A 14,719-nucleotide genomic window follows, 5' to 3' on the forward strand; every position below is an offset into this window, starting at 1 on the left:
TTTTACTTCGTGCATCTTTAATTTTTCAGCATCATTACGAGACAAAAACAGAAGTTACTTTGCAATATTAATCAAGTGTTAAAATGCTGTTCTGGTCATTTACCTTATGTGGGATTTAAAATTCCAATCTGAATCAAGGATAACACTTCTGATTTTATGAGTGGAGCCATGTTCCCAAGTTTATCAAGAAGTTTATCTTTTTGACTTTGGAACCAACCAAAAGTGTATCAGTTTTACGAGGGGTGATTGATAAGTTCGTGGCCTAAAGTAGAGGGAGTCAATTTTAGAAAACCTAGCATATTTATTTTTCCTACATTTACACACTTAGTCTAACGGTTGTGGAGCATACGGATCCCTTTGTAGAAGTCAGTGTCTTGGACCTCCAGAAATGGTCCACAGCATGGGGTGATTGATATGTTCGTGGCCTAAGTTAGAAGGAGATGAGTTATTAACTTCAAACTTTCTACATTTTCACTCAGAGTTGAACTGCACATGCATAAGAGCTGTATAACTCACCTCCTTCTACCTTAGGCCATGAACTTATCAATCACCCCTGCTGTGGACCACCTGGAGGTCCAAGACGCTCTCGTTACATGCACGTGCAGTTCAACTCTTTGACAATAGACAATAGGTGCAGAAGCAGACCATTCGGCCCTTCGAGCCTGCACTGCCATTTTGAGATCATGGCTGATCATCTACTATCAATACCCGGTTCCTGCCTTGTCCCCATATCCCTTGATTCCCCTATCCATAAAATACCTATCTAGCTCCTTCTTGAAAGCATCCAGAGAATTGGCCTCCAATACCTTCCGAGGCAGTGCATTCCAGACCCCCACAACTCTCTGGGAGAAGAAGTTTTTCCTTAACTCTGTCCTAAATGACCTACCACTTATTCTCAAACCATGGCCTCTGGTACTGGACTCTCCCTGCATCTGGAACATATTTCCTGCCTCTATCTTGTCCAATCCCTTAATAATCTTATATGTTTCAATCAGATCCCCTTTCAATCTCCTTAATTCCAGCGTGTACAAGCGCAGTCTCTCTAACCTCTCTGCGTAAGACAGTCCAGACATCTCAGGAATTAACCTCGTGAATCTACGCTGCACTTCCTCTACAGCCAGGATGTCCTTCCTTAACCCTGGAGACCAAAACTGTACACAATACTCCAGGTGTGGTCTCACCAGGGCTCTGTACAAATGCAAGAGGATTTCCTTGCTCTTGTACTCAATTCCCTTTGTAATAAAGGCCAACATTCCATTAGCCTTCTTCACTGCCTGCTGCACTTGCTCATTCACCGTCAGTGACTGATGAACAAGGACTACTAGATCTCTTTGTATTTCTCCCTTACCTAACTGTACAACATTCAGATAATAATCTGCCTTCCTGTTCTTACTCCCAAAGTGGATAACCTCACACTTATTCACATTAAACGTCATCTGCCAAGTATCTGCCCACTCACCCAGCCTATCCAAGTCGCCTTGAATTCTCCTAACATCCTCATCACATGTCACACTGCCACCCAGCTTAGAATCATCAGCAAATTTGCCTTCATCTAAATCATAGGTGTCAAACTCAAGGCCCGCGGGCCATATCTGGCCCGGCATACAATTATATCCAGCCCGCGAGATCATTTTAGATAGATCTATTATTTTAATTATTAATGGACCAGCGATATGAAGCCTATGATTGTAAGTTAATACCAATCATAAAAATAATGTTTGCTCAGCAGTCTTCTTCATAAGAAATGGAATTTGTGAAGTGAAACACTTTGTAGTTATAGCAGAGACTGAGACGCATGAGAACAGGCTGAAAAAACGGAGGCAATGAAAGCTGCGTTCGCACGCGCCCGACTGATCTGGCCCGCATGAAGCTGCATTTTGCCCAATCTGGCCCGTGACCTAAACTGAGTTTGACACCCCTGATCTAAATCATTGACGTAGATTGTAAACAGCTGTGGTCCCAATACTGAACACTGTGGCACCCTACTAGTCACCACCTACCATTCCGAGAAACACCCAATTAACGGCTACCCTTTGCTTTCAATCTTTCTATCTGTCAACCAGTTTTCTATCCATGTCAATGTCTTCCCCCCCAGTGCCATGAGCTTTGATTTTACTCACCAATCTCCTATGTGGGACCTTATCAAATGCCTTCTGAAAAGCTCATGGCCTAAGGTAGAAGGAGGTGAGTTATACAGCTCTTGTTACATGCATGTGCATTTCAACTCTTTGAGTGATAATGCAGAAACTTAGAAGTTAATAACTCATCTCCTTCTACCTTAGGATTTGAATTTATCAATCACCCCTGCTGTGGACCACTTCTACAAAGAAGGGATACGTATGCTCAACGACCACTGGACTAAGTGTTTACATGTAGGAGGGGACTATGTTGAAAAAGAACGTGCTAGGTCTTCTAAAATTGTCTCCTATCTTAGGCCACAAACTTATCAATCACCCCCCTGAATCTTAAAATTTAGCTTTAGAAAATTATTGCTCATCCATTGGTTATTGCAGCCATACCAGAAGTCAATGAAGATAGGGTGTTATTGTCATATAGTTCAACCTGTGTTGTCAGCAGTATGAAGAGTGGGTGGGTGTTGGACATGAGATCAGGCTGATGATAGCAGGATATACTGTATTGTTTCTAATTTGTCTTTAAACACCCAAGGTAAAATTAATCCATGAACATTATTATTGTGCTTCCTATGTGTAATTGGTTGGGAAACCTGGAATTAATGTGCTAAAGGATAAAGCATCTCCAGCAGATAAGCTGTCAAAAACAAGCGAGAAAATACCCATCTCCCACTTTGGGAATTAAACTATCCTTTTTCCCCTTTGTTCCATTTACAATGATAGCAATAGGTTATATACAAACATTTTATGACAGTGTTGGGTAGGTCCCTGATGGCATGGCAATTCTCATTATTCTTGTTAAGTTAAAATAACCACAGGGCATTGCCACAGCAGATTTGGTAAAGGTAATTACATTTTATTTTACTAGCAACAGTTTATTGCTAGATGTTCCTGTATACCATTTTCCTCAAACTATTTTAGGTGAATTTGGAGTGAACATTACACCACTTAAAATCAAACCAAAAAAAAAGACTGATCACTTGTATCATTTGCAAGTTATTCTTGTGCCTGTTTCTTAATTTTTAAACATACTACTGGAAAATCACAGATCACTGTAATTAAAAGTAAGAATTTCTCAAGAAAACTGTTGCGTAAGTTGCCCAGGATCCAAAATAATTTCAAAATCATTCTGATTTATTTTAACACTTGTCTACATTCAGATGTGTGAAAATACCCCTCCCTTTTAATATAATTTACAGTCATTCATTGTCTTATTCTTGCACTATATTATATTCACTGCTGCTTACTTTCCATCTCGAATTGCTGTAATGTACTGCTATGGTTAGTGAGGTATCCCAACTTTCATTAATGCAAGTGTTTCCAAATGTTGATTTCTTTATCAAGCTGTTCCTACTTCACGTCACTGACCTTTGAACCATTAGCTGGCCTGAGAAATATTATGCATTGCCCAATACTATAACATCAGCTTCTATCAGAGCATCAGTCTCTAGCACAAACATTTTCCTTCATTGTATTGACTGAAATGTATGTTTAATTTCCTTTCATGCTTCTTCAAAATACACCATGTCTCTCAGTGATCATCTTAACCAGTCCCACCTCTAATTTTAATTGATTGATATTCTTGTTTCATTATCTCCTTCTGTCTCAGCTGAAGCTCTCACAAGTTTTTAAACCCATACTCCCCAATTTATAACACAGTAGCCAAATTTAAAATTACAAATTCTCCTGGAAATCCTTCCCAACTCCTTTTCTCAGTTATTGTTACCTTTCTTAGATATTTTCAGTATATTAATTTGACAATATTTCCTGATTTATTTCACTTATTTAGTTTTTTCTTCTGGTGGCTTTTCCTCTTTGATCCTTCATGATGATTTTTTTTAATATAAAGAAAGAAGATTAAATTTGTTGTTGTGTATCAGATTTTTCAAGTAATTTCACAATTATCAGGTGAGTACTGATGCTGAGATTTTTGAGTGTTTTGCAGTATGGTTCCCTGTTGTTAAAATTAGCTTAACTTCCAGTAAGTTGCCTATAACTGTCATTTTCTGTACACGATATCCAGAATTTTATCCAGGTTTTAATTAGACCTTTTTAAATATTTACTTATTCCTATTGTTAACTGCTCCCTCCTTTTAGATAACTTTTCTGTGACAGTATTGTATGCACAAATATGTTACAAACTTACAGTGTAAGTGATTAAACAACTTCATTTAAATTTAACATCAACAAATGGAACCTGAGAACGATCATCTGCAGAAATGAGAAACGAAAGCGTGAAAATGTTCTAAACTGCAAGTACATTGAATTTTGGGAAGGACAGTGACAAACCTCTAAAGAACATACTAACCCTGGAATGGCCATATGCTTAGAACTTGGCTGGAAAAACAAGGAGAGGCACAATGTGAAATGAACTAAGGCGTTGAGTCATTTGATAACATGTAATCTGAAATGTATCTGAAATAAGGAAAAAAAATCTTTATGACCTGTACTCTATTGAGAGCAAAGCTTTGGAAGGTTGTCAAATTTTAGCAAACTCCAAACTTGGAGCAGGGGAAAGACTGTTTTACCAGGAGCTGTCAAGATCACCAGGTAATGAATACCATACAGTAAGTGCCTACTGGCTGTAACAGAATATATTAGCAAGATCTTGTACTTACTCATTCAGTATTGCATTAGAGAATTCACTGACATACTCTTCCAAAGAGTGATGCCCCCGTTTTATTTTCCCTGGCCACAGAGGAGCTGCCAGAGGGAACAAGCACTGAAGACTTCCTGGTATTGCAGAACGTGTTTGATCATGCAAACTTCACTTTGAATTGTTGAATATTAACTGCACAGAAATCTTTTGCCTTTGCCTGATTCTCTGCAAGATCAAGACTCATTTGCTGTAATTTTCCCACAGCCAGGACTTCCTCCAAGTACTGATCTGATTCTCTTTTGAAAGGCATGATTGAATCTCTCTCCAACATCTTGGACAATGCATTCCAGCCACTAATCACCTGTTGCATAAAAATGATTCTCCTCACATTGCCTTATGTTCTTCAATCAATAATCTAAGATTTGAACCCATTTTGTTCTCAATCCTTCTTCCAATGGAATCAATCTCTCTAACTATTCACTACGGAAAACTCATTACCTCAGGAATTAATGTCACCTCATCTGAAACCTCTGTGTACTAAGCAAAACAAGCTCAGCTTCTCCAAACCTGCCTAGAGTCATACTTGTAATGATTTTCTGTTCTCTCTCCACACATCATTCCAAAAGGGTGATGTTCAGAACTGGCTTCAATGCTCCAACTGTAGTTGATCTAGTGTTTAATCCAGCTTTATCATAACATATTTACTAATGCCTTAAGCACTGAATCCATTTTACTTACTTAAAATGCCACCCTTGACATCTTCAAGATTTATTCCCAATTCTTGTGAACTCTTTGGAATTTAATCCAATTTTTTTTCCTTCGTTTTTCTGGCCAAATGATAAGCAGCTGGCCATCGCAAGCCCAGTCATGTCCTTTGGAAGTCTAAAGCTATCCTGCTCCTTGTTCATTGTACTTGTGGTCTCTGTATTTTTCACTAAGGATAGCACATCAACTTAGAGATATATTTCAGCCAGTAGACATTCCACTACACATGTCAATACGGTATGTAACAACATTGTAAAACATGCAGAGCACCGTCTGGTAACCTATCAGTGTTAATTTTGCCTATCTTGTGCACTAGTCAGTCCTGCCATCAACAGTTAGACTGCTGTGCCACAGCTGGTTGCAAGGTCCTAGATGAGGAGGATAATAGAGTGGAAAGGTGGAGACAGCACAGAGACACTTTTTGGTATGGGGTATCTATTTCTGCCCCATAAATACCTGCGACCATAATTACCCATTCATTAGCATGTTACAGTGTATTTTGGAGTTATGTGAATATAGCAAATTTAATTCAAACAAGAACCAATCTTCAGTTCATAATGTAAATTGTAAACTGCAAGCAGTAAATTGAAGTTAACAGCACACCTTGGCAAATAGGTCACCATGAGATGTCTGCATATGCATCAACCAATCATTAATACAATGGGGTTGTGTTAATTGCCCTCCATCAATCCAGGCAACTATGGGTTTAGGTAAATTGGACCTTTGTAAACAAGTTCAAGGAAGCTTGCAGACCAAACTGATACTATCACAAAGAACGTCAAATAACTGATCTATCAATAGTTGGGCATCTGGCTTTCTGTCATCATAAGTTTTTAGAATATCTAAGATGATTAGTTTCTCCCAAAAAAAAGCATTTGAACCTTCAGATGTGTTTTACCAATTACAAAGTGCTTCCATTATAACTATGTATCGCAAAGGATCCTTTTGTCAATCCGAATTATTGATGTAAGCAATGTTGCAAATTTTGAATCATCTACTGTCACCTTTGATCTTAAGAGTACAAAAATCTACAGGGTATTTTGAGTTTAGGAGACTCTACTGAGAGAGTCTCCAGAAGTACGCCTACCTATTGTGCTGAATAAAGACTTCTATATCATCAGGCTCAGTGATCCTCTAATGACTTTGATCAGAGTCACAACAAACTGCCACAAATTTTACTTCCCATTTGTTGTTAGTCATCACAATATATTCTTGGCAAGAAAACAAAAATAAAAATGAGGAGAAAATGAATACTCCACATCAAATGTATAAATCAAACTGTTAATATACATATACGACCACAAATCACCATTAAATATTACCCATCTTCCCACTACAATTCTGCAATGCATTGCTTCCACAGTCCCTGGATCTTGGCTAGTGAAAGGATAATGTACTTCAGTGAAGCTGATTGTAGATGACACTAGATATTTCGATCACACCTCATCACCATGAGTGATAAAATAATCTAGTTTGGCTGGCTCGAGCAAAGGCATTTGAAAATCACTGTTGAGTTCATGACTGCTGGAACACATGTTCAGGTGTCAGTCTTGGCTCAGTGGGTGAAATCTCCCCTTTGTGATCCAAAGGTTCTTCAGAAACCAAGAATGAGACATAAAAAGATCTGCTTATGGCCATTTTATTAGGTGTTACAAGAGCAGGAAATGAACAAGAGAAAACAAAGGAAGAAGCAGTTGTAGTCATCTCATACTCAGACTAGATATCACAAAATACGACAGTGATAACTATCAACCTATAAAATAGCCAGATCTAAGTAGCGCAATACCAGTTGCAGAAAACCAAGAAGTTTCTAGAAAAATACAGAAGCAGCTGCACTGTAACTGCTGGAAACTTCATTGAAAAAATACATGAATATATGTATTCATATATGTGAATTATATGTGATTATATAACAACACAAGCAACCCTAGGCAAGTTAAACTACGAGAAAATTAACAATGCTACATCTTAACAATCCTAAACATTTAATGCTTCTGCAACTAGTGCATAGAGTGTACTAGCCACAAAATGTACAACACTACCCACAGAAGTTATTCTGATAGCACCCCAAATCACCAAAGTCTGCCATCAATGCCAGTACCATCAATACCATGATGCATCTGCAGGTTCTCTTCCTAGTTGTTCTGATATGAGGCACTAGTTAGCCCTCAAATAGAGTTTTGGACCTTTTAATTAAGAAAAGATACAAAATGTATTTCAGAGAAGGTTCACTGTCACATTCTGAGTAATAGAGTGATTGTCTAACAAGGAATGTTATTCTGATACACTGTTCTGATTTAGAAATATAATCATGGAGCTTCCTACTAAAAACACTTTGCGAGAACCTTCACTAAGAGAGTTGCATTGGTTTAAGACTTTGGCTCACCATGATTTTCTTAAGGCTTTTAAGGATATGCAGAAATGTTCTCCAAGATCCTGGAACTGAATTTAAAATTAAAAAATCCCACTTCAGAAATAAGGCCATCATGTCCGTGATGCAGTCATTGCTGCAATCGCAAATCATTGCATTCTTCCCCTGATTTAGCCTTTCGTATTTGGGTGTTGCTGAAGCAGATGCGCATCCCTCATTGTTCTCAAATTGGCAGTTGGCACCCAATCAAATATCTACAGTCCAAATGAGTTGCTTGCAGAAGGCAGTTAGGTGTTAATCACATTCAGGAGTCTGAAATCATGTAAACCAGACCAGATAGGATGTTAGACTGCTTCTCTTGGAGAAGATTAGTGAACCAGATGACTTTTTAATCAACTGGTGACCTGAAACTCCCAGTGAGACAATATTTTAACAGCTCTGACCTACTTCCTTTTGCTGCTGCTGGCCTGATTATCCTGAGGCTTTAAAGTTTCTTAAAGGGAGTCTACCACAAGTGGATATCCCATAAGGACATAAGAAATAGGAAGAAGATCAGGGCTCACAGTTCCTTAAGCTTCAACAAGATCATGGTTCATTCAGCTATTCTCAACTACCGATTCAAAATTAATCACAGCTTTGAAAGTATTCAAGGAACTCACTCGACAGTTTTCTGAAGTAAGGAATTCTTCCCAATCTCATATTTTAAATAGGTATTCCCTTGTTCTGAGACTATGTCATATGGTCCTTGATACTCCCATGAAGGGAAACCGCCTTGCGGCATTTATCCTATTAAGACTCCTAATAATCCTATGCTTCATTAAGATCACCTCGCATTCTTCTGAATTCCAGTAAGTATAGACCCAACCTGTTCATCCTCTCTTCGCTATGGGCCATGATGTATAGTGTGGGTGATCAATGTCTTTCCATGACCATGATTGCTCTTGGCAAATTTTTTTTCAGAAGTGGCTTTCCATTGCCTGCTTCTGGACAGTGTCTTTACAAGACATATGGCCCCAGCCATTATCAATACCATTTAGAGATTGTCTATCTGGCATCAGTGGTCACATAACCAGGACACCAGCTGCTCATTTGGCCTGCATCCATAGCTTCACGTGACCCTGATCTGGTGCTACAGTTTGCCCAAGGATGACCTGCAGGCTAGTGGAGGGAAGGAGTGCCTTACACCTCCTTTGGAAGAGATGTATCTTCACCCTACTGCCCAAACCTGTTCAACCATTCCTTATTAGACAATCCACCCCTTAATGGGAATATACCAGTGAACCTTTTATGAACTGTCTTCAGTATGATTGTATCTTCAAAAAGAAGAGGATAAAAGCTCTATTTGCAGGTTAACTACTGCCTTGTATAATTCAAGCAAGACTTCCCAGTTTTATTTTCCAATCCTGTTAAATAAAAACTAGCATAGTATTTGTATAGCAGCTGTGTCTATGCACTAACTTCTGTGGATTGAACTGGGGAACTTTCCTGTCCCCTCTGCAGATGCTACCCAACTCACTGTGTTCCTCCAGAAACATTTTCTTTTCTACCATCTACAGTCTCTTGTGTCTCCACCATCTTTCTGTGTTTCAGTTACAAGGATCCCCATATCCTTTAGTGCTGCATTTTTTGCAGTAATTCTCCATTTAGGTAATAATCTGTTTTATCTTCCAAAGTCAATAACTTTACATTTTCTCACATCATGCACAGTTAGCTATCATTCTGACATTTACTTATCCTATTACCAGCTCTCTGTAAAATGTCTGTATCCTTTACCCAGTTAGACACCCTCCCCAACTTTTCAATACACCACATTAGCTTCCTTTTCCTAATTATTAATATATTCTGTGAAAAGCTGTTGTTCCAGCTCTGATCCTTGTAGCATCCCACTGGTCACTGGTTGCTAAACTGAGAAAGACTGCCTCATCCCACCTCACTGCTTCTTGCAAGTAAGATGATCCAATATCTGCGTCAATGATTTACCTTCAACACAATCTTTCGGTGTCAATTTTGTGAAATTTGTAATGATTACTGATGTGGAAATAATGCTGATTTCTTTTTTTTATATAGAAATACTGCATGGCAACTGGCCCTTTTCAGTCCAACGAGCCTATGCTGCCCAGTTACACCAATGTGACCTATTAACCTACTAACCCATATGTCTTGGGATGCAGGTGGGAGGAATCCAGAGCACCCAGAGGAAACCCATGCAGAAGAACGTACAGACTCCTTACAAGCAATGGCAGGACTTGAACCCGGTTCACTGGTGCTGTGAAGGCATTACACTTACTACCAAGCCACCTAATTCTAGTAAATACAATTTCTAAGCAATAAATTTTGATGTTATTTCTCTCAAATTCTTGCTTTGGAACTTTGATAAATAAATCAACTCAACTTATTTGACTTCAAATCTTAATTTTTAACCTCAGATTGGTAAGTGTTATTTGATCTTCAAGCACCTAAAAGTAAAATTTTGCGAAGTCATGCCATTGTGGATTAATACATGCTGTGAGTACAGGTTGAAGATTTGTACAAATTGGAACTAAAGCGGCCAATTTTCCACTACATCAGAGTTACATTTGTTCTGTCAGACCATATCCCTGAAGACAGAGAAATCTACTTTTGAACAACACACACAAAATGCTGGTGGAACGCAGCAGGTCAGGCAGCATCTATAGGAAGAAGCACAGTCGACGTTTCGGGCCGATACCCCACTAGCATTTTGTGTGTGTTGCTTGAATTTCCAGCATCTGCAGATTTCCTCGTGTTTGCAAAATCAACTTTTGAATTTATTTTGCTTTACAATGAGTAGGCAGGGTATTTCATGGTGTCATTTACCTAAAGTCCCCTTTATTGTTGGTGATCCTCTCTGCCGAACAGTATGGTGCAGCAATTTCCAGTGCCACAATCTCTACCATCTTAGTGCTGTTTCCACGGGAGGTAGTGATAAAGCACTCCCACTCTCCTGAAGCAGTTACATCAATGTTTGACAGGATCAGCTCACTGTATATACAGAAAAGAAAGATAAGATATAGTGATAACCTTGTCATTCAGGTTGATATTGACAATCAAGACAGCTAGTGCTTTTTAAAAAAGCATTCTGACCATAAGAACTTAATTTACTATGTATGAAGCTTTTAAAATAAGCATGTTATCAATCATCTTGCAGATAAAAACTTTCAGAGCCTTCCCAGTAGGAACTAAGAAGAGAGAACCCATATAACCATTGACCATACGACTTGCTGCAATTCTTGTTATTTTTATTCTGAAGTGATTTGAATGAAAAATTTTAAGGTTTAACAAGGGGTAATGTGTAAACTGAAGTGGCTCTGTTAAACAGGTACACAGAGCCACAAGCTTAAATATCCTTCATAGGCATACAGATCCAGGAATCAATATGGCTGTTATTTCATTCAGGATAGAATATAAGCCATGAAAATGATTTATGGTTTCATTATCATTTCAAATGCTGCACATAGTATTTAAACATAAAATAATAAATGACCCAAGACCACTTTGGATAATTCAATATCACACTGTACATTTATTATTCACTGTATCTTACAGAATGTAGCCCCTCCTTGAACTCCTCCTACAGTTTTCTGCCCCGTCAGAGAATCTATGCTCTTTATTTTACTATACCTTGATTCTATGGCCATATAACAACAACCTGCGGTTATAAAATACCTCTAACATGGTAGAACATCTGGACGGTTCAGAGCATCACTACCAAACATAAAGGGCAAAAGCTTGTTTTGAAAGCTGGGTTACAAGTATTGTAAAGGTGGAAAGAAGAAGATTAACTTATGCATGGAATTCAGAGTTCAAGCTTAGGTACATGAAGGCAGTGTTACCATAAGTTGGATATTTTAAAAGGTGATGAAGATTTTAATACTGAATGGTTGCTGTAGTAGAACATAGTTCACCTTAGACACGGTGAGCTTGGTGGACTAGCAAGAATAAGGCAACACTTGAAACAAGACAGATGATGATAAACTCTCCTATATCAAAGTGAAACTTCTCATAACCTCTCACTGTTACAATCAGTCAAAAGCTAAGAACATTGTCTGATTGAAACAACCAAAATCCAATGATCAGATGAAAATGCAGCTTGCTTTCCAAGAGTATATTTTTTCATTGAAGTTTGTTCCTTTTTTAAAAAGAACAATTTCAACAGATATTATTATTTACTAATTTTCAAAGTTAACAAAACCCAGCAGTATTGCATTATTTTGTAGTAAATCATTCATTGGAAATGGGGGAAACCCAGAAGGCAGTACAGTCTAACCACATAATTAATTCACTAAAAATTAGTGCCAGAGATTCCACACAAACCTCACCCTTCTCACTTCCATGATATTCACATTGCTCAATAGTTCTAATTCAGATTTTTTATGAACTTACAATGAAATATAAAAGGTACTCTTTTATATAAGAGTTGCTGTCATACTCTCCCTCTCTCAGTCCACTTCATTCACAGTCAGAACTAACTTCTGGTAGACACCGTCAGTCTTATGATTCAGAGATCACAGCTTTATGTGTGGCCAGAATAGAAGCAGTGTGTTATAGGATTAATGACACTACCCTTTTATTGAGTTATTTTACCCAGAGGCTTTCTTGACAAAGAAAAGGCAGATACAGTGTCTGCTCTTCCATCTTCCTAATCCAACCGGAGCTTTAAAAGACTCAAGTATCACCAAACATTCTTCAATGTGGCATTTGCTGTCACAGAGCTCTCTCTTGAGATAGAGCCATGTTCAAGATCACCTTCAACATTGAATCTCCCTCTGAATAGTAATAGGCACTCCTCTCTTTGAGACATGCATCCAGCAAAAATGAAGGGGATACTAGAAACACTTATTGAGAAACAATGTTATTGTTATTAATGACAAAGTAAGGTAAATTAATTTGAACTGGGACCATCATTTGGAATCACCGCTGGTGGCCTGCAGCATAGTCGTAAAGCCTTGTCCTGAAATCACCCTCACCAACATCAGCAGAAGTGGCAGCTGCCAATGCCAAAGAGAGAGAATCCATTTCTTATATAGCTATTAAATACCACTGATACCAAGGGGCACATAAAAACGTTTATTAAAAAAAGAGTAAATACAGATTGAGTGCCCCTTAGCTGAAATGGTTGGTGCTGGAAGTGCTTTGGATTTGGGATCTTGGAATATACATTGAGATAGCTTGGGATTGCCATCATTTGCGACTCTGCTACCGGTATGCTGTCCTTGTCTTACACTTGTTCATCACATATATAGATTTAACAGTAAAAAAATATCAACATACCAATAACGTAATGAAAATATAACATGCGCAGGGTGACAAAAGCAGCACAATACCATCAGGAAAGTACCAGAATCAGCTGTTGAACAACAACAAACAACAAGAAGTTTTCACTCTCCAACTATGAGAGAGATTGAGGGGGGAATCTTATTGAAACGTATAAAATTCTAAAGGGATTGGACAGGCTAGATGCAGGAATATTGTTTCCGATGTTGGGGAAGTCCAGAATGAGGGGTCACAGTTTAAGGATAAAGGGGAAGCTTTTTAGGACCGAGATGAGGAAAACCTTCTTCACACAGAGAGTGGTGAATCTGTGGAATTCTCTGCCACAGGAAACAGTTGAGGCCGGTTCATTGGCTATATTTAAGAGGAAGTTGGATATGGCCCTTGTGGCTAAAGGGATCAGGGGGTATGGAGAGAAAGCAGGTACAGGGTTCTGAGTTGGATGATCAGCCATGATCATACTGAATGGCGGTGCAGGCTCAAACGGCCAAATGGCCTACTCCTGCACCTATTTTCTATGTTTCTATGATATTGTGTTTTGATTATAAGGTTACAGTATGCTGAATTTGTATTTGACTTTTTAGGTTTTATGTAAGGTATAAAAACGATCAGCAAAGTTGGGTCAAACAATCAGCAGATGTTGGAAATACAGAGCAACACACACAAAGTGCTGGAGGAACTCAGCCGGCCGGGCAGAATGTATGGAAAAGTGTAAACAGAATGCTGAGACCCTTCTTCAGGACTGGAAAGGAAGGGAGAAGATGCTAGAATAAAAAGATGGGGAGGGGAAGGTGGATTAGCTAGATAGTGATAGGTGAAGCCAGGTGGGTGGGATAGGTGAAGACCTGGAGAGGAAAGAACCTGTTAGGAGAGGAGAGTGGATGATAGGAGAAAGGGGAGGAGGAGAGGATGCAGGGGGAGGTGATAGGCAGGTGAGATGAGGTAAGAGACCAGAATGGGGAAGAGAAGGGAGCAGAGAGGGAAGGGAAAACATTTTTTTACTGGAAAGAGAAACTGATATTCATGCCAGCAGGTTGGAGGCTGCCCAGACAGAATATATGGTGTTACTCCAACACCCTGAAGGTGGTTTCATCTTAGCACAAGAGGAGACAATGGATTGACACATTGGAAGGGAGAAGAAATTGGAATTAAAAAGTTTGGCAACTGGGAAGTTCCACTTTTGGTCGATGGAGCAGAGGTTCTCGAGAAAGCTCTTCCCCAATTTACGATGGGTCTCACCAATGTAGAAGAGGCTGCATTGGGAGCACTGGACACAAGTGAAGTGTTGGCTCACCTGGAAGGACTGTTTGGGGCTCTGAATGGAGGTGCGGGAGGAGGTGAACAGGCGGGTTGTTGCACTTTGACCACTCATAAGTGTAAGTGGCAGGTGGAAGATCAAGAGAATCATAGAGGGGGCAATCCCTGTGAAAAGTGGGAGGGGGGAAGGTAAAGATATTTTTGGTGGTCAGATCCCTTTGGAGATGGTGGAAGCTGCGTCGAATGATGTGTTGATTGTGGAGGCTCACGGGGAGGTAGATAAGGGCAAGAGGAACCCTGTCACTG

The 14,719-nt window shown here is 39.1% G+C and overlaps 1 protein-coding gene across 2 annotated transcripts in view; it reads right to left on the reverse strand.

Annotated features, from left to right (window-relative positions):
• Positions 1-14,719, reverse strand: part of LOC132379568 (adhesion G protein-coupled receptor A3) — a 531,961-nt gene that overhangs the window by 251,784 nt on the left and 265,458 nt on the right. For both annotated transcript variants that reach the window (XM_059947630.1, XM_059947629.1), the window contains one exon: positions 10,703-10,867. In XM_059947630.1, the coding sequence (XP_059803613.1) occupies positions 10,703-10,867 (165 nt within the window). The remainder of the gene's footprint in view (positions 1-10,702; positions 10,868-14,719) is intronic.

Source organism: Hypanus sabinus, chromosome 22 (genome assembly GCF_030144855.1).
Source record: "Hypanus sabinus isolate sHypSab1 chromosome 22, sHypSab1.hap1, whole genome shotgun sequence".
Taxonomy (NCBI): domain Eukaryota; kingdom Metazoa; phylum Chordata; class Chondrichthyes; order Myliobatiformes; family Dasyatidae; genus Hypanus; species Hypanus sabinus.